The 21,127-nt window shown below is 38.4% G+C and overlaps 1 protein-coding gene across 1 annotated transcript in view; it reads left to right on the forward strand.

Annotated features, from left to right (window-relative positions):
• The window catches only part of LOC132168723 (exportin-4 protein), a 51,340-nt gene that overhangs the window by 28,747 nt on the left and 1,466 nt on the right, over positions 1-21,127 (forward strand). Inside the window, exons 13-31 of the mRNA XM_059579749.2 lie at positions 51-189; positions 498-594; positions 707-769; positions 971-1,080; positions 5,403-5,507; positions 6,200-6,273; positions 7,305-7,380; positions 8,039-8,275; positions 9,124-9,195; positions 11,316-11,387; positions 11,468-11,532; positions 11,627-11,729; positions 11,817-11,948; positions 12,914-13,057; positions 19,733-19,840; positions 19,947-19,997; positions 20,113-20,190; positions 20,270-20,383; positions 20,803-20,999. Of these exons, the coding sequence (XP_059435732.2) occupies positions 51-189; positions 498-594; positions 707-769; positions 971-1,080; positions 5,403-5,507; positions 6,200-6,273; positions 7,305-7,380; positions 8,039-8,275; positions 9,124-9,195; positions 11,316-11,387; positions 11,468-11,532; positions 11,627-11,729; positions 11,817-11,948; positions 12,914-13,057; positions 19,733-19,840; positions 19,947-19,997; positions 20,113-20,190; positions 20,270-20,383; positions 20,803-20,999 (2,037 nt within the window). The remainder of the gene's footprint in view (positions 1-50; positions 190-497; positions 595-706; positions 770-970; positions 1,081-5,402; positions 5,508-6,199; positions 6,274-7,304; positions 7,381-8,038; positions 8,276-9,123; positions 9,196-11,315; positions 11,388-11,467; positions 11,533-11,626; positions 11,730-11,816; positions 11,949-12,913; positions 13,058-19,732; positions 19,841-19,946; positions 19,998-20,112; positions 20,191-20,269; positions 20,384-20,802; positions 21,000-21,127) is intronic.

The following is a 21,127-nucleotide window of genomic DNA, read 5'->3' on the forward strand; positions in this document are numbered from 1 at the left end:
TGACAGATATATTATATATTCTTGGCTAAACTTTTTGCCTTGATGTTCAGGCCCTTTGGCACTGTTACATTGTTATCCAGCTTGATGTGTGAGGTTGTTAAAGTCCTTACGATTACAAATACTGAAGAGGAGACATGGAGCTCTGTGGCACGTGATATCTTATTAGATACCTGGACTGCCCTTCTTGTGGTATATGCCTTTAATGCACTATAATAAGCATATATTTCTCTTTTAGCATATTTTATCTTGTTACCATTTGTGAGAAACAAGGCCAATGTTTTTGTATTTATTATTTCATCAATAACTACCAGTTTTGAAAGATTATGAGAGTGACCTTATGCCAGAATTGTTCAGTGCTCATTCTAGGTTACTAGCATTGTTGTCATTGATGATATTTTTCAGTTTGTTTATGATAGTGGAATCATTGTGGTGTGTGCCTATTTCTAGCTATTTGGCATTGGTCATAGAACTAAAGTTTTTCTACAATTCTTCTTCAGCCATTGGATAGTACTGGTGGGAATGCAATGCTTCCTCCTGAAGGGATAAGTGCTGCAGGCAATCTCTTTACCTTGATTGTAGAGTCTGAGCTAAAAGGTAATTCTAACGTATTACATGCTTGTTGCTTCATCGTTGCTTTCCTACTTAGCAATCAATTTCTCTGGTGGTTTTATCTGGTCATAACTGTGAATGTTATTGTGTGATATAGCGGCAGCTTCTTCAGCATTGACTGATGATGTTGACTCTGACTACCTTCACGCTTCAGTCTCTGGTATTGGAAAAAGATATCGAAACTTGCATATACTAGGCTTCTTTAGTTGTCTTTTTTTACTCAACTTTTTATGACACTACTAATTCTCAATCAGTGTTCATGATGCCCCATGATAATGACTGTTGTTCTTTTCTATTTGTTATCATCATGTTAATGTTTGGTTTAATTTCACTTTAAATTATGGTCATGTGGTTCTTGCAGCCATGGATGAAAGGTTAAGCTCCTATGCTCTTATTGCAAGAGCAGCAATTGATGTCACGATTCCTTTGCTCATGAAGCTATTTTCTGAACGCTTTTCACGGCTTAATCAGGTGGTTTTAATCTTCATTTTGGAAGACATTTTCATTGTAAGCAAATGTATGGTGCTAACTGATTATCCCAATTGAAATTGCCAGGGGTTCTTATTTCCTAGAATTGGTCATGTGGTCTGACAGATTATGATTTGCATTAGTTGTTGCCTATCTTAGCGTGCATTGTGCTTCAATGATTAGGTTTTGTAATAGAAAACAATGTGTTAAGAAAAATTTAGGAAATTGAGCAAAGGTTCAGATCCTCATTTCTGTTGCAGTTTGCGGAGTTGTGTGAAAAATCTTGTTATCTAGAGCTCTGTTCCTGATAGTTTTTTCATTCTTAATTTCCTGACAAGATATTGAGTTTCTTATGTAAATAGTTTTTTATTTGATGGGACCATATATTTTAGATGGAGAAAAAATTGATGAAAGTGTTGCAACATTTGGAGATCTACCATGATCTAGGTAAATTTGAAAAGAGTCTTAATGCAACGTTTATCTCTCTTATTCCGAAGACCCATGGTGCTACTGATCTGAAGGATTTTCGTCCAATTAGCCTTGTGGGGGGGACCTACAAGATTATTGAGGAGAGTTATGGATCGGGTCATTTCCAATCCGCAGAATACTTTTGTCAAAGGCAGACATATCTTGGATTCGGTCCTTATTGCCAATGAATGCCTGGACAACCCCATTAGATATGGGGATCCCAGTCTCTTGTGTAAATTGGATATGGAAAAGGCTTATGATCATATGAACTGGAAGTTTTTACTCTGCTTGTTGAGAAGGTGTGGTTTTGCTGAGAAATGGTGTTTATGGATTGAGCATTATATTTCGTCTGTGCGGTTCTCGGTTTTGATCAATGGTTCTTCATCCGGCTGCTTCGAGAGCTCGCGTGGGGTGAGACAAGGTGATCCTTTTTCGCCTTTTTTCGTCCTCATGGTCATGGAGGCGTTCAGCAGGATGATTGATGCTTCTATCAATAGGGGGTTCATCAATGGTTTCTATGAACTAGCTAGAGAGCCTGATAGGGTAATGGTTTCTCACCTTCTTTTTGCTGATGATACGCTGGTTTTTTGTGGGGCTGTTCCTGATCAAATTAGATTTATTAAAGCCCTTTTTATTGGCTTCGAGGCTGTCTCTGAGTTAAAAGTAAATCGGGCCAAATCTGTGTTGGTCCCTGTAGGAGATTCGGATGAGGTGGGTGATTTGGCTAGTATTCTGGGATGTGGCACTAGTTCGTTGCCTTTGAAGTATTTTGGTCTTCCACTAGGGGCCTCGTTCAAGCTTTTGGCTATATGGGAGGACATGTTGGAGAAGATTGCTAGAAGGTTGGCCCCTTGGAAACGTATGTATTTGTCCAAGGGGGCTAGGCTCACCTTCATCAAGAGTACCTTATCCAATTTTCCTACCTATTTTTTGTCTCTTTTTCCTATCCCTGCTACTGTGGCGAGTCGTATTGAGAAGCTCAAACGGGACTTTTTATGGGGTGGGCTCAATGACGAGTTTAAGTTCCACTTGGTCAGCTGGCACGAGGTTTGCTCTCCGGTTTCTGAGGGTGGTTTAGGGATTCAGAGTTTTCATTTATTTAATCAAGCTCTTTTGGGGAAATGGTTGTGGAGATTTGCTCATGAGGAAGAGGCTTGGTGGAGAAGAATCTTGGTGGCGAAGTTTGGGGTGTTTTGGGGTGGTTGGCGTTCTAAGGTCCCTCGTGGATCGCATGGGGTGGGGTTTTGGAAATACATTTGTAGGGGCTGGAGGTCGTTTTAAAGTTACTTTAGATTTGATACTGGATCGGGGTCGAAAGTCAAATTTTGGGAGGATACTTGGTGTGGCGAGTTGTCTCTCAAGGAGGCTTTTCCCGTTCTCTTCAATATAGCTAGTAATAAGGATGCTTCCATTGCGGATATTGGGGAGTGTTTAAATGGCAGGGTTCTTGGAATGTTACCTTGACCCGTAGAATTCAAGATTGGCAGGAGACGGTCTTAGCCTCTCTTTTCTCGCTCCTATATTCGCTCTCGATGCGTGGGGAAGGGGAGGATCGGATGTGGTGGATTCCTTCAAGAAAAGGGAAGTTTGATGTTCGCTTTTTTTATAGGAAGCTTGCTCTTAAAAAGCCCAACCACTTCCCTTAGAAAAGTATTTGGCGTACCAAGGCTCCCTCGAGAGTGGCGTTTTTTGCTTGGTTGGCCGCCCTTGAAAAATCTCTTACTTTGGATAATGTTCGGAAGAGAGGTATTGTTGTGATTAACTGATGTTGCATGTGCGAAGTGGAAGGGGAGTCTTTGGATCATCTCTTTCTTCATTGTGGGGTTGTGCGCACTTTGTGGGATGATCTTCTCTCGGTTCAACATGTGTTGGGTTATGCCTAGAAGCGTCAAGGAGATGTTTGCGAGCTGGTGGTTGGGCGGTAAATCCCGCAGTGTAGTGGTGTGGAAGATGGTTCCCCTTTGTCTTTTATGGTGTCTTTGGAAGGAAAGGAATGCTAGATGCTTCGAGGATTTGTCGAGAAACCTTGAGGACCTTGTTCATTTCTTTTTGTACACTCTTTTCACATGGACGGCAGGCTGGCTTGCTCCCTTAGAGATCAATTTCCCTGATTTTCTTTTTATGTTCTCTTCTTCTTTCTCTTCCTCTTAGTCGCTCTCTTGTATACTTCCTATGTACTTGGGCTGCGCCCCTCTGAGCTCTTCTAATGCATTATTACTTATCAAAAACATTTGGAGATCTACCATTGGTTAATATCATCTTAATTTTAATAAGAATAGTGTTATCTTGCTCATAGAGGAAGGAAATTGTTGGTGTGCCTAAGCTGGAGTGGACTTGTGTAATGGAAGACTGATATTTTAGAAGTACTAAAAATGTACCAAACGTAGAATTGCTTTTCTGGTTGCATGGTTGGAACCACCTTTTCTTTACATAGATTTCCTCTATGGTGATTAGTTGAAATGTTGGATCAATTCGATGCCTTATCATTCAAATTCACACCTCAGTGATCTAATTGCCACCGCTTTGCATTGCTTATATATAGCTGCGCCCCTCTGATTTTCCCTGATTTTCTTTTTATGCTCTCTTTTTCTTTCTCCTCCTCTTAGTCGCTCTCTTGTACACTTCCTGTGTACTTGGGTTGCACCCCTCTGAGCTCTTCTAATGCATTATTACTTATCAAAAACATTTGGAGATCTACCATTGGTTAATATCATCTTAATTTTAATAATAATAGTGTTATCTTGCTCATAGAGGAAGGAAATTGTTGGACGGCCGCTTGGTTAGCTCCTTTAGTAATTAGTTTTTCTGACTTCCTCTTTCATTTCTCTCCTTCCTAGGCGCTCTCTTTTTATACTTCCCGTGTATATGGGTTGCGCCCCTCTGCGCTCTTGTTATATAATACTTTTACTTATCAAAAAAAAAAAAGAGGAAGGAAATTGTTGGTGTGCCTAAGCTGGAGTGGACTTGTGTAATGGAAGACTGATATTTTAGAAGTACTAAAAATGTACCAAACGTAGAATTGCTTTTCTGGTTGCATGGTTGGAACCACCTTTTCTTTACATAGATTTCCTCTATGGTGATTAGTTGAAATGTTGGATCAATTTGATGCCTTATCAGTCAAATTCACACCTCAGTGATCTAATTGCCACCGCTTTGCATTGCTTATATATAGCTTTTTTTTTTTGATAAGTAATGATGATATATAAAAAAAGCGCAGAGGGGCGCAACCCATATACACGGGAAGTATACACAGAGAGCGCCTAGGAGGGAGAAAAATGAAAAAGAAACTCAGAGAAACTAATCACTAAAGGAGTAAGCCAAGCGGCCGTCCAAGAGTAAAGAGTAAAGAAGAAAAAATGAATCAATTCCTCTATGGTCCTAGTGGAATTATCAAAACATCTAGCATTTCTTTCATTCCAAATACACCACATAAGACATAGAGGAATCATCTTCCACACCACCGCGCTTCGAGCTCGTCCTCCCGCCCACCAAATAGCAAACAAGTCCCTCACCCGGCAAGGCATGACCCAATGCAACCCAAACCTCTGAAAAATCATGTGCCAAAGAGCACTTGCAAGCTCACAGTGAAGAAGAAGATGATCGACTGACTCTCCGTTCTTCTTACACATGCAACACCACTCCACTACCACTATGTTCCTCTTGCGCAACATGATGTTCCATTTATGCCGTCATCATTGCTTATATATAGCTGCTTTATGATGACTTCCCTTTTTTTTTTTTGGTAACAATCTATCATATGTTCCATTTAACCTTCTTCAAGATGCTTATATAATTTATTGAAGGTATTCATCCATAGACCATTTACTCATGTCTCAGATTATTCACTTTGTTTGTAGGGCAGGGGCGTTATTGATCCAACTGAAACTTTGGAGGAAGTTTATTCACTTTTACTGATTGCTGGGCATGTACTTGCAGATGAAGGGGAGGGAGAAACACCCATTGTAAGTAATTTTAATCATTCTGTTTCTGAACTTTTCTATTGCCAATAAGCTGATACCAAATTTTCTGATTACTTTGTCCGTTCACGTAAGTTTGTGGTGGCAGTGCTTGCTTATATGTATCAAGGAAAATTTGCAATTTTGTATCTGTACTTCATTTTTTTATCTCTATGATATTCAATGTTAACCGAGAATGTTTTGCATATATATGATAAAATACTTGTTTATTAGTCAGATATTATATGCTTTAACGTGCTGAAACATCCTGGCTGCTCCATTTGCAGGTGGGAGTTTATGTACTGCCATTAACAAATAATTGGAAATTCAATGCTGTAGTTTCATGTGTTTAAGAGTTTTCCCCCTTCATATTATTGATTTTATATACCTTGATTGTTTAGGGAACTTTTATGTCTAGAACATGTTACAGCTGTGCTTATTGGAAAATTATCTACTCAGTAAAGAGAAAAATTATATTTTAGCATCTTTCTTTCTTCATATTTTACTTATACGTTGTTTACATAGCTAGTATTTGTGTTGCCAGTGTCATTGCCTTTTCTCTTTTCAAATGTCAACATAATAGTTCATGTCTTAATTCACTTATTCTTTCTATAATGGGCTCTGTGGCATTTTTTGCATCTAAGACCAGCCAATCCTGTGACTGCAAATTCTAATTATGGTTATGCTATGTAATTCAGGTTCCATATGCTATACAAACCTACTTCGCAGACAACATAGAAGCCGACAAACATCCTGTTATTGCACTTTCTAGGCAAGTTTTTTGTTTTCTCTTTATCACCACTAAACAGCAGATTTGTTTATTCTGACCCGTTGTGAAATTCATTGTCAGCATTGCAAAATTGAAACAAATAGCTGCACAACATCTTATTTATGTTAACACGCAATCAGAAGAAAAAATATTTGAAATCAAACTGCATTCAAGATAACAAACAAGAGAAAACAAAATAATCAGCTTGCTGATGCCTCAAATCATGATTTATAATATGCATGACTACTCTTGTACCTGAAGGAGATAGCATTTCTTGTAGATCAAGTTACTGTGAAGTTTGAGTAGTGACCTTATTTGGAAGTGAATATTGATTATCTAAATTTCAAAATTTAGTAAATTCAGCTTATGTTTTATTGGTGTTATCTTGACATGGACCTTGGTATCATCATATTGTTATACATATTATGTGCCCAATGGTGCAACTTTTGAAACCAAGTGTGGGGCCTGTTTTGCATGTAATTGTGAAAAACACTTATGGTTGGTGCATAAGTGTAAGTTATGTTGAAGCTACTATGAATTGGTCCTTTATTAAACTAAATTATATATTAACAATGAACCACAGAAAATTGTTCTTCATGTCAAAAATATAGATAATTAGTTGGGGCTGGCGTCGGGTGATGACCCTTTTCTTAGCCTATCTCCTTGAGCATAGAAGAAATCCTCAATTAGTTTTCCCAATGGGAGAGAGGCATCATAAGACATCTCTCGGAATGTTTCAATAGGCAAGATTAAATTGTGGGTATATTTGATTTTTGACTAGTATTTGACATTTAACGATCAGGACAGGAGTCCTTTTGGAGGTATATATGTTATAATGTGATAAACGGGTCTGTTGTGAAGCTATTATTACATAACTGACGTTGTGCCACTTCTTAGTGCCTTCACCATTCTCCCCAAGAAAAATCAAGTGCACCATTATTCGCTGATTTTTAGTGGAAACTAAGAAATTTATTATTTTCTAAATTTTAGGCTTATTATTATCTCTTCTCCTTTTGCTCTATCATTTGATGCAGCTCAATTATAGGGTTTGCTGAGCAGAGTTTAGATCCTGAATTGAGAGCATCAGTTTTCAGTCCTCGACTCATGGAGGTAGCAAATTGATTTCATTTCCTTTTTGCCCCACATTCGCTTGATCCTGTTCAATTTTCACCTTTTAGCATGTGATCAACTACGGGTATCAAATCCCACTCAGATGGCTTTCTTCACAAGTATAGCTTGCAATAAAAGAACACAAAACCTTAATAACATATGAATTTGTGATATTTTATTGAGAAGTTTAATATATTAGCAAGGTACAGTGTTCCACTCTCTTCTCCATAACATGTTTTTTAGTAAATATTTTTTTAAGTAAATCATTCTCGTTAAAAACACACAAAATATTTCCAGCAAAAATTGTTTGTTCTTGATGTCATGCTTGGTTGACATCAAGCATGACATCATGCACAAAATACTACGACTTGTCATTGATGTCATGCTTGGTTGACATAAATTATGTTTTATGTGTGCACTCCCTCATGTGCCCTTTGTATTTCAGAAAGTAAAGATCAACTTCTGTGGAATACTAATGAGTAGAGATCCTGGATTCCTTTTATTATCTCTAAAGTTTTTGTTAACTATTCCCGTGCAAAGCACCCTCGTAGTGGAATAATGGGATGTTTCAAGTGTGATCTTCCATTTTGAATTTTTCCAGCTGTTTCTGGCCTTGCCATTGGCTCAATGCAGTTAATTGAGCTAATTATTTGTGCAGGCTGTTGTATGGTTCCTTGCTAGATGGTCCCTTACTTATCTTATGCATCCTAAAGAAATTAGAGAGGGTAACTGTGATTCGGGGCATGGTCAGGCTCATCAGCTTCAGTCGCTGCAGTCGAGAGAAGTTTTACTTAGTTTTTTTGGAGAACATAATCAAGGAAAACTTGTGCTTGACATTGTTGTTCGTGTATCGATCACAACACTGATGTCATATCCTGGGGAGAAGGATTTGCAGGTATGAGTTACAGAAGCATTTTACTTTGACATTCACTTACGATTTACTTTTGTTAAACATTCGCTCCTTTCTTCTGATCCCCAAGTGCATTCTTATTTACTGTCTTACACAATACTTATTTTGAACCTGCTCTTATCACATTCTAATGTTTTTAATAATTTTTACTGGATTTCGTTCAAATTCTTTCAATAGTTTGCTTTTGGTATTGATTTTTCTTTTTTAGTCACTTTGGTAGGAAAACACTAATTATAATTGTGTGCATTTTTTTCTCTTTTGCAGTTTTTAAATGTTAAATTATGGGTATAAGTTTTATCTGAGTTTTGTTTGTTTGAAAATGTAATTTTGCAAACACCTATGTTAGTTTGAAAGCGTATCATCATTTACTGTAGCATCTGTTTAAAATCCTAAATTGCACTTCCTCCCATAAGCATGGGGTGGTGGGTGAGGTTGTGGATTCACAAGCCACTAGGTGCTTGTGTAATTTACAATCATAAAACCAGATATAATTTGACTATGCATTATACTCCTGAATAAATAGGAAAACCTAACCATCAGTAGAAGTTTTATTGAATATAACTCTTGCTAATGGCATCAGTTTGATATTCAATATAACTTACGGAAAATATTTTCACTAACTTGGTTTATGGAGTTAACATACTCGAAAGAACTTACCTCTTTGAGTTCCTTGTTCCTAGAGGTGGGAAAATGTCTTGAACCTTTCTTATATCATGTTTTTTGAATGATTGAAACGGTGGACTTAATTTGTAAAATCTAATTTCATGCCTTCTATTTCTTGTTGGATAAATAAGATATTGCCGGTGCCAATATTTTTTGTTTTTGTTTGGCAGGTGCTCACTTGTTACCGGCTACTTCATGCACTTGTTCAGCAAAAACATATATGTGTTCACCTTTTTCCTCTTGTAAGTCACATAATCTGCACATATTTTTGAGATATAAAAAACTTACGTCATGTGTCATCACATTCTGGGTGTCCTTACCACAAAGATTCCTATCTTCTCTCTTTTTCCTTGTTTGTAATTACTACCTTATTGAATAAGTGATCCCCGATCTTTACTTATCAAAAAAAAAAAAAAATAAGTGATCCCCGATCTACTTTTGCTAATTTGTTCCCTAGCCTGGTGAAAAAAGGATGTTGCATCCAGTTGATACCCTCTATAAGTGTCACAACCCAAGGAATTCGCTAGTTACATCAACTCTAAAACTGCAAAAGGATTCGTCAAAGTTACAAGTGGAACTCCCCAAAGTCACTTGTAAAATCCAGTTTTATCTAGTAAGAGACTAATGTGGAATTTGACACCCAAGTAACATCATCAAAATCCACTCACTCAATGTGGGTATGAATTTTTCATGGTGTCACAATTTCTCCCACTCAAATCTCTGACGTTTTGGTGCAATGTCCTAATGTTGCATGATGTTACTAGATTACTTTGATACCATTTGTCATGGCCTAGGGAAATAGTTAACTACATCTGCGCTATTACCTCAAAATGACGAGTCAAAATTACAATTAAAGTTCTTAAAGTCACTAAGTCTTACCTAGTAAGAAACCAATATGGGACTTATCACTCATATAACACCATCACAATGCACCCACCCAATGTGGAATTTTACTTTTCGGTGTGAAATTTAATTTTTTGGGGTGTTACATTGAGACCTTGTCAAACTAATGAACCCAACATAGCACAAAAAAATTTATGTAGCAGATTCTAAGATTTGGCTTAAGGCATTGTTGTCTTATGTAGTTGAACGAAGAATTTTGATTGAACTTTGTCTTGGTTGTAAAGAAAGATGAAAGTTAAGTAGGAAGAATTTGGTCATTATTTCTTGATGATACAATAATACATCTACACGCGCTTATATAGAGAAGTAATACACACTGGTATGGAATTACAATAAATGAAAAATATATGGAAACAAAATCAAGTCGGGGAAATTATATCATAATCAGATCAGACACATATCTTCGACACACCCCTCAAGTTGAGGCAAAAATGTCTCACATGCCCAGCTTGCACAAGGATGAATGAAGAACATTACTGGACACGCCCTTTGTCAAAATATCCGCAATTTGCTCCCGTCTTCACATAAGGTGTACAAATCAACCGTGCACACAACTTTTCCTCGATAAAATGTTCATCAATTCAATGTGTTTAGTTTGATAATCTTGAACTAGATTATGAGCAATATTACTCGCTGCCTTGTTGTCGTACTATAATCTCATAGGCTTTTTACAATCATATCCAATTTGTTTTAGCAAAATCTTCAAACACAATATCTCACATGTCCCAAGAGCCATGACTCGGAATTCAGCTTCCGCACTAGATCTAGCAATTACTAGCGCTTCTTACTACACCAGGTAACTAGATTTCCTCTCACAAGTGTGACATCCCGAAGTAGATCTTCTACCCGTGATTGCCCAGCCCAATCTATATTTGTATAAGTTTCTACAAAATTCTATCCAATCCCTCAATTTCTCCCTAAATCCACATCTCATAAGCAAATAGAGCAAGAACTCCCAGTTGAAATGATCTTACGCCTTCTCCAAATCCAGTTTATACACCACCCCTGGTTCCCCCGATCTAAGTCAACTATCCAAACATTCATTAGCAATAAGCATGGAATCCAAAATAGACCTTGGAGATGATTTTATACACCCCACCCACCAGACTAATTGGCCTGAAGTCCTTTACATCTACTTGAACCTGTTAGCTAGGACCTTTTTATATATAATGTTCTAATTAATCTCAAAAAATAGACAACTTTATTTTTAAATGAAAATATTGCCCAACACAAATTAAGTTTTAGGGCACTATACCTAACACCCCAGCAGCCACTCTCTCGTTATGGAAGAATCTATTTGATAATAGCTCTAATTTTGACCTTAATGTAATACCTTGCTACATAATCAGAAGAAAAACAAATTACAGATATCACTGAGATCGACATATTTGTCTTATTTTTCTGAATGGAACTGATTAATTTAAGCCAGTTTGTCTCAAATTCTGGATATATTCTGCAGGACTCATGGTGCAACTTAGCACATGCTTTTGCTAATGAAAAAAGTTTGTTCTTGTTGAATACTGCTCATCAGGTAAGAACTTTGTCTGCTTTGATCCTTTGAACTACTTTTTTTGCTCCAATTTGTATAACCACAATTTTTCCCTGTTTCAGCGGTCACTTGCACAAACACTTGTTCGCTCAGCTTCTGGCTTAATAAACTCAGAGGCATCAAACCTGTGAGTCTTCCATTTTAGGTTTCCTTCTGCTTATGAGTTTTTCATCTTCGGATTTTATATGATTCTGTACAGCCTAATATCTGTGTACATAAAGGTACGTAAGGGATCTCACGAGTCATATGGCAACATATCTAAGGGAATTGTCTAGCATGAATGACTTAAAAATTGCTGCTCAACAACCAGATATAATCCTGTTGGTAAGGACACAGGACTGTGTTATTCGTCTATTATTTTGTTTTTAGAGAACAAATTCTTGTTTTTATAACATCAAAGACATCTTGTAGGTCAGTTGCATGTTGGAACGGCTTCGTGGAGCTGCAAGTGCCTCCGAACCTCGAACACAAAATGCAATTTATGAGTTGGGTTTCTCAGTAATGAACCCTGTTCTTGTTCTTCTTGAAGTTTACAAACATGAGGTATACTTCCTATGTATTAGGGTCGTACCCATGTGAGCTTTTAATGACATGAATTTACTTATCTAAAAAAAGAAGAAGATCCTATTGTAAAACAAAAGGGCATAGCCCCAGTACATGGAAAGCATATAAGAGATACACAGAAAAGAAGAAAAAAACTAGGATCTGAACTTAATTACAAAGATCAAAAGAAATCCATAGAGGATGAAAAGGAAAAACCCCCTATTGCTCTAATCCAATTGAACAGCAACCTGAAAAATATTGATTTCAATTCAAGCAATAATACTTTAGTTCCAGCAAAAGTACTAGCATTTCTTTTCCTCCAAATGCTCCGCATATGGCATTCCAAAGATCACTACTTTGATATCTTTTGAAGTCTTTATGCCAACATGCTAGAAGCTCCTTCACCGATTAGGAATATTCCAATAAAGAGAACTAACGACCAAAGCTCTCTAGCAATAGCACAATGTAGAAGGTGTAATTATATTCTCTTATATTTGTGTATTCTTTAATGATGCATCAACTTTCCAGCATGGTTTAAATATTACTAAAACTACTATTGCCTTAAGCAATTACTCATCAACATAGTTTACATGAAGCGAAGGCATTTTATGATGAATACTTGGCATCTTTCAAAAAACAATATGATGAATATTTGGATACTCATGTATCTCTACCTGTTCTTTTCGCTCATCTCTGTATTGTTTTTTTTCATATTCTTCTTTTATTGAACATGGCAACATCATCTATTTCAAATCTTCTTTTCCAGAGACCGTTGTTTATTGTCCTCCATTTTCTTAAGAATTTTTATAATTTTTTTTCTACTTGCAAGTTTATAATCTGTAGCTCCCAAAATTGACTTTCACAAACCAATTCCACTTTCTGCTGATAAATTTTACTATGTAATCAACTATGCTTCTGAAATTTAGGGGTTTCTTCATCTATTCTGACCTATAATTGTTGCTTAGTCTGCAGTTGTTTATCTGCTACTTAAATTTGTGGTTGCCTGGGTAAATGGTCAAATTGCTTACTTAGAGGCTCACGAAACGGCTTTAGTTGTTGACTTCTGCATGCGTTTGCTTCAGCTCTACTCATCGCACAACATAGGCAAGGTAAATATTTCCCTTCTCTTATGTTTTGTTTTATGAGGGCCAATTAAGCGAGCCAAAAGAAAACTTGTTGATACATGACGTGTGCATCTGATTGAATGTTGTACGTGTATAAATGTTGTTTGTCCATCTGTTTGTATATATATAGCTTTAGTCTTGTCCATTTCGTTCGCTCTATTTAAACAATCTTTCTATTTGGGAAGCTTTGTCTCTATCATTTATCTTGTGAATATATGTGAAAAAGGTTGTACATGTTGATGGTGAAAGCTATAAGAATTTGGACAAGTCTGATGTCATGCACATTGTTAGTGTGATATTTTAATATTAAACTACATAGGAGTATGCTTGTCTTTTTGATATTTCTCAACATGAAACCATGAGGGGAAGTAGTGTTAGTAGAGTGATCGCCTACGCCTATAGATGTATCTCACATTGAGGGAGCCACGTAAATTTTGGTAATATTAAACTACATAGGAGTATGCTTGTCTTTTTGTTATTTCTCAACATAAAACCCTGAGGGGAAGTAGTGTTAGTAGAGTGATCGCCTACACTTATGGACATACCTCACTTTGAGGGGACATACCTCAAGCTCAAGGCTTTGAAGTTGAACTTGAAGACATGGAATGAGGAGGTGTTCGGCAACATTGATAGGAATAAGAGGATGCTTCTTGGAGAGCTTCGGTTGTTGGATGAGAATGAAGAAACAAGGGAATTGGATGCGGGGGAGGTTATGAGGAAGGCAGAAGTGGTTCGAGAGTTAGAGAATTGTACTCTTATGGAGGAGGTGAGTTGGAGGCAGAAATCCAGGGTGATGTGGTTGAAGGAAGGCAACAAGTGTACCAAATTCTTTCATTCCATAGCCAACTCTAATAGAGGACACAACGCTTTGGATACTCTTATGATTGGTGATAACACCTCGTCCGATCCAACCGAGATTAGTGAGCACATTGTTGAGTTCTATCAGAAACTTTTCTCGGAGCAAAGCTGGTGGAGGCCTATGGTTGACGGTATCTCTTTTGATTCCATTTCGGAGGTGGAGGCTAGTTGGTTGGAGAGAGACTTCGAAGAGGACGAGGTTAGAAAGGTAGTGTTTAAAATGAATGGCAACAAGGCGTCGGGCCCCGATGGGTTTTCTATGGCTTTCTTCCAATCTTGCTGAGAGGTTGTGAGGGAGGACGTTATGAAGGTGTTTAGTGCATTTCATGCAGGAGGGTTGTTTGAGAAGAGCCTCAATGCTTCTTTCATTTCGCTTATTATGAAGGTTCCCCGGCGCTATCAATCTCAAAGACTTTTGGCCAGTTAGCCTTGTGGGAAGTATCTACAAAATCATAGCTAAGGTTTTAGCTAATAGATTGAAGGTAGTTCTGGATAAGATTATTTCTCAATCCCAAAGTGCTTTTATCAAGGGTAGGTAGATCCTAGATCCTATCTTGATTTCTAATGAAAGCCTTGATAGTCGGTTGAGATCTGGGGAGCCAGGGGTTATTTGCAAAATAGATCTGGAAAAAGCTTATGACCATGTGAATTGGGACTTCTTGTTATACATACTAAAGAGGTGTGGTTTTGGCGGGATTTGGTGCTCTTGGATAGAACATTGCATTTCTTCGGTGCGGTTCTCGATTCTGATCAATGGTTCTCCTAATGGCTTCTTTAGCAGTTCCAAGGGTTTAAGACAAGGGGACCCCCTGTCTCCTCTGCTGTTTGTTTTTGTGATGGAAGCTTTAAGTAGAATGATCTCGGCGGCAGTTAATGGGGGGCTTATAGAAGGTTTCCAGGTTGGTAATATTACACTCTCTCATCTTTTGTTTGCGGATGATACCTTGATTTTTTGCAATGCTACGCCCACCCAGCTTCCTTTTTTGCGGAGTTTATTTTTGCTCTTTGAAGCTGCTTCCGGTTTGAATGTTAACTTGGTGAAGTCGGTGTTAATTCCTGTGGGGAATGTGGAACAAGTGGACAGGTTAGCCTGTATTCTAGGGTGTGGGGTTGATTCTTTGCCAGTAAAGTATCTTGGGTTGCCGCTGGGGGCCTCTTGTAAGGCTAAGCATATTTGGGACGGAGTTATCGAGAAGATAGAACGTCGGTTGGCCAGGTGGAAACGGCTGTATTTGTCGAAGGGTGGAAGACTCACGTTGATCAAGAGCACTCTCGCCAATTTGCCTACTTACTATATGTCTATTTTCCCCATTCCGGTTAGTGTTCCTAAGCGGATTGAGAAGCTGCAGTGGGATTTTCAATGGGGAGGTCTAGGCGAAGAGTTCAAGTACCACCTGGTGAAGTGGTCGAAGGTTTGCACTCCGATTAAGGAGGGAAGTTTGGGTATTAGAAACTTAATGGTGTTCAATCGTGCCCTGTTAGGAAAATGGTTGTGGCGCTATGGAGTTGAGAGAGATACTTGGTGGAGGGTTGTGGTGGATGCGAAGTTTGGAAGTGTTTGGGGAGGGTGGTGCTCTTTGGAGCCGGGTGGATCTTTTGGGGTGGGGTTATGGAAGAACATTTGGAAAGGGTGGGACACTTTCAAAGGATTTACTCGGATTGAGGTGGGGGTTGGGACTAGGGTTCGATTCTGGCATGATTTGTGGTGTGGTGATACGGCTCTCAAGATAGCTTTTCCAGGCTTATTTAGCATTGCCTGTGCCAAGGACGCCTCAGTTGCGGATCATTTGGAGGTGCAGGGTGCTCTAATTAGTGGAACGTTAGTTTTATTAGAGAGGCTCACGATTGGAAGGTGGATGTTTTGGCCTCGTTTTTTCAGGTGCTACATTTTGCTCGAGTGAGTCGAGGGTGTGAAGATAGGTTGTGGTGGAACTCTTCCAAAAGAGGCTGTTTCAAGGTCAAGCTCTTTTACACCTCCTTGGCTTGTATTGAGGGGAAGGGATTCCCTTGGAAGAGTGTGTGGTGAACACAAGCTCCGCCAAGGGCGAGTTTCTTTGTGTGGTCGGCGGCTTTGGGCAAAATTCTGATCCTAGATAACCTCAGGAAGCGACAGGTGATTGTAACGAACAGATGTTGTATGTGCAAGAGGAGTGAGGAGACGGTGGATCATCTTCTCCTTCATTGCGAGGTTGCCTATGCTCTGTGGTGTGCCTTTTTTGGTCGGTTTGGGTTGTCTTGGGTGATGCCGAGACGGGTCTCGGATTTACTCGCATGTTGGTGGTCTTCAGGGAGGAGGGGGAGTGCCTCGGTTTGGAAGATGGTGCCCACTTGCTTTTTTTGGTGTTTATGGAGGGAAATGAATAATAGGTGTTTTGAGGACTTAGAGGGGACCTTGGAAGACATCTTAGCTTCTTGCTTTCATACTTTGTATTTCTGAACCGTGGCGCATGTCTTTCCGGTGTCGATTAGTTATGATAATTTTCTTTTTCGCTTTTCCACTTTTAGTTAGGTGATCCCGTTGTATACTCCCAGTGTACTTTGGGGCGCCTTTACACTTTTAATAAAACAATTTATTACTTATCAAAAAAAAAAAGGAACCACGTAAATTCTGGTGTTCTTGTATGATTGTTTTGTGTGATTTTTTGTAATTGTGGTCTATTGCACAAGAAGTGGTATCAAAGTTAGGTTCAGTATTAAGATAGACAATTACAATAAATTTTACGAGTACTAAGTATGAAGTGGAGATGTTCAATGACAAGAACTACTCTCTTTGCTAGAGAAAGATGCAAGATCTTTTGATTCAGGAAGGAGTCTACGAGGCATTATTGGAAAATGTGCCATTAGATGGATGCTGATAGGTGGGAAGAGATGCTTGCCAAGGTTACCAGTGCAATCCATCTGAATTTGTCAAATGGAATTATTCATGTTATTATTGGTGAAGAAAAGACAAAGGCAATTTGACAGAAGTTAGAGTATGCATATGGAAAAATATTTGAATAATGGCTGACTTGAGATGGGCTTGTCTATGAGGGGTTGGATTTAAAGAAATTAGGCCATTAAGGAAATGGGCCGAAGCCTGGGGGGAAATTAGGGGTAGATTCGGGTACCACTGCTAACTGGACTACATGGGGATTCACAACACCCAATACCATATCCTTACCCTTCTCTACAACATTTAATGTAGCATTTAAGGTTGTATAGATATTGGCTTCAGTATCACGCATGATTGAAGGTTGAGGTGCTAACATGAGGCTCGAGGGTCTGACGTAGGGTTGGTGGAAATTAGATGCATGACAGGTGACAAGGACCTGGGTGACCGCCGAGTTGGATTGGCTGGTGAGCCCCAGTGAATTAGGGTTAGCTCTTGGGCAACTCAGATGACTCAGTTCCAACTTTTCAACTTCAGTTGTTTGCTTGTTGGTGAATACAAGTTGTGACTCAAGATGCTTGATAGCAATGTCCAAAACTAAGGGTTCTATGGCATGTCAAAGGCCCGATTCTGCTCCTAGCTAAAGGTGGTTGTAGGGATGGACTTATGGAAACCTACATTTTGGAAAAGACAGTAGAATCAGCAAGGAGAGAGGGGCTATATGGGGGGGGGGGGGGAGGGGGTGGGGGTTATATGGCCTAATCGACCACACCCAAAACAGAAGTCCGAGAGACGTTCATACCTAAACTGTATCCATGCAGGAGGTTTGTCTTGACAAGAGTGGGTGAAACCAGGAACCAATTGGTGGTTCAGTTTGATCACCACTTTGACCCTAAGGAAGTTCCTTCTTTGCATGCCTTTGTTCCCCAACCTTCCTCCAATGGTAGTAGCTTTTGCAGAAGTCATATGCTTGAGGGTTAATCCATGGATCTGTATCCAGAAAGCTCCAACCGATTCCAGTTTTTGAGGAACAATGGATGACTCTTGATATTCCAAGGGGTTTGAAACAAAACAGTCTTGTTCTTGCGAGGAGGCAAAGGTAAACAAGAAGGTGTTTGTGTCTAGGTCTTCAATGGTGAGGAAGGTTAGAAAACGCCATGCATGTTGCAAGGTGGCTCTAACCAAAGTTTTTGGAATAGTTTTAAGGGATATAATCTTCCCAACTAACATATGGCTGGATTGATCTTCGGATTCCGATGAGCTGGGTAACATGATGGGAGGGTTATCCTACCAGTTAAGGGCCTCTGTTTTGCTAATCAGATGCTCAGTATCTTCAAGATGGTTCACGATTGAGAGAAAGGGAGAAGGCCAAAGGATGGAAGGAAAAGGATAGGAAGGGACAGACTCTATGAGAGAGTGGAGAGCCCTCAGAGAGAGGGAGTCCAGTATTTCTTTATCATTTGGTATTCCACTTACATACTAATGCGAGTTACATTCTTCTTCTAGTGTATGTGTATATTGTGACTACTAAAAATGACTCTGGGCTGTTACCAAGTCGAAACAGCTTTTGTAGTACGAGTTTCATACCAAAGAATTATGGATACTTTCTTAGTATTGAAGTTTCAGAGTTTAAGAAAGGTATTAGCTTATCTTAGAGGAAGCATGTACTTGATTTATTAAATGAAACAGATTTATTAGGTGCTCGGCCTATTAATGTTCCTATGGATCCAAACTCTTGAAGGATGAGGAGAGTTGAGGATCCTAGTAGATATTTATCGAATTAGGAAGTTCAATTATCTTTCTATCACTAGATGGAATATGAAATATGCAGTTAATGTAGTTAGTCAGTTCTTGGAAGCTCCTAAGGTCTCCTATTGGGATGCTGTAACTTGTATTCTTTGCTATCTTAAGTGAGCCCCTAGTCTTGGATTTTTGTTCAGCTGAACGGATACCGCAAAATGGTAGGATTACCGATGCTGATTGGGCAGACTTTCTTTTAATCGGAAGGTCTATGTAATTTAGTTACATAGAAGACTAAGAGACATGCAACAGTAGCATGATATAATGCAAAAGCCGAGTACAGAGCAATGAATATGGCTACTAAGTTTTAAGTTGTAATAGATTGAAGTTCATTTATTCCAAGCTAAGCTTTCATGACATACATGCTCTAATTTTTGAGGGACTGTTGCTGAGTATCATTGTAGTGTATATACTATATAAGAGTACATTTATAGTCCTCTTGAAAACAATGAAACCCGTTCATATGAGTCACTGAAAGGCGAATGATGTTTTGCAACATGCATTTGGGATCAAAGTCATCTAAAAATAATTTGTGGTTTTATAGGACCCAAAATTCACAAATTTGAAACATTTTGGTCGAGCTTTCAGCAGGCTCTTCCTTTTTATGTTTGCTAAAGTTTTTTTGATGTGTGATTTCATTGTTTTCAAGAGGACTAAATCCCCTATTGATGCCAACAGTATAATGCAGCATAGGGTTCATTGTTTCTTTGATAGTAAAGGGAAAGGCAAAAGAAATTGCTTATAAGGACAGCTTATTTTTGTTATTTTAATACTCACCCTCTGCTTTACCATGTTTTTACCCAGATTCAGCTCAAAGATTAACATCACTGTACCTGCTACTTTTTCTTAATCCTTCATAGTCTTACATTTTCTTTCCAATTTTCTAATATGTCATGAAAGTACTTAACAGGAAAGACCTCGTCATTGCTTGTTATTGTTGTACTTTCATATTAATTTGTGTTCTGGAATTTATTTCTCTGCCTTTGTGGGTTGGAACTTTTTCTCTAATGCTGTAATTGTTTTGTTGTTTTTTGTAAGGAATTGACTATTACATAATCATTGTTGTTGACATGCTTTCGAGTTACTAATGTATTGTTCCCTTGACATTTTTCCCTTCTTCACTGTTTTTCCAGATATCACTAAGCCTTTCAAGCAGCTTACTTAGTGAGGCAAAGACCGAGAAGTATAAGGATTTGCGTGCTCTTCTTCAGCTCCTTTCAAGCCTTTGTTCAAAAGATCTGGTATACTTTTTCCTTTTTTTTTTTCTAATAAGTTGAAACGTTGGAAAGGGTATTGTTTACCTTAAGGTTTTAAATGATCCTTATTGGGAAGTATTGAATATTGCAGGTTGATTTTTCATCAGATTCTATTGAGACACAGGGCACAAATATATCTCAGGTAATTTCAGTTTGCAGTTAACATACATAATTTCTGTAGGTGGCATCTAATGAATTGCCTAGCAAACAGAAAGTAAAAGATTAGAAATGAAATTTCTTATGTATTGGTCTTGCAGGTTGTTTGTTTTGGTCTTCACATAGTCACCCCTCTGATATCTTTGGACCTGCTGAAATATCCTAAGCTCTGTCATGATGTAAGCATTTGTATCAATCATGAAAGAAAAAACCCTGGTGTTATTTTTTGAAGCTGATATACTGTGCATTTTTGTGCAGTACTTCTCTCTGCTATCACACCTCTTAGAGGTTTATCCTGAAACAGTTGCACAACTAAATGGAGAAGCCTTCACTCATGTACTTGGCACTCTTGATTTTGGTCTTCACTACCAGGTAAATAGCAGCATGCTTTATCATGTATGACATTGAAAAAAATAATAAATAAAGACCATGATGTCAATTGGGTAGCATATATAAATATTGCTGTACATATCTGCATATTGAAGTATTAAGAAGTGTATGTCTTAATCAATGACCACTGTAGTCTTCATGGACCCTACCCTTAATAGGTGAGCATCAGGTGGAAAGGGGATTTTGTCTGTGTTGGATAGGAGGGGAATTGTGTTGTGGCCTCTGGGGGTTATTGCATTCCTCTATCTGTACAATTTGACATTGCTTTCTTACACAAGAAACTTCTTTACTAGCCTTATGTGTATATATATATATATATATATATATATATATATATATATATAGATTAGGAACTTTCATTTGTTGTACTTGTGGCTGAACTTTTTCGGTGAATTTTGTAGGACACAGAAGTAGTTGATATGTGTCTAAGAGCTCTGAAAGCTCTTGCTTCCTACCATTACACTGAGACAGTTTGTGGTAAAACGGGCTTGGGCTTACATATTGCTGGACTTAAAGATCCAGGTGGAAATTTGCAGGAAGGCATTTTGAGCCGGTTCCTTCGTTCATTGCTGCAGTTACTCCTCTTTGAGGATTACAGGTCAAAGATTCACTTTATCTTTATTAAGGTTTTGGTTTTGATGATTTATACTCTTATGTCTATATACATCCATATGCATATATAGCACGCTTGTATTGGACACCCCTCATAGTGATGCTAGAGGTGAA

Source organism: Corylus avellana, chromosome 1 (assembly GCF_965113065.1).
Source record: "Corylus avellana chromosome 1, dhCorAvel1.hap1.2, whole genome shotgun sequence".
In the NCBI taxonomy this organism is placed as follows: domain Eukaryota; kingdom Viridiplantae; phylum Streptophyta; class Magnoliopsida; order Fagales; family Betulaceae; genus Corylus; species Corylus avellana.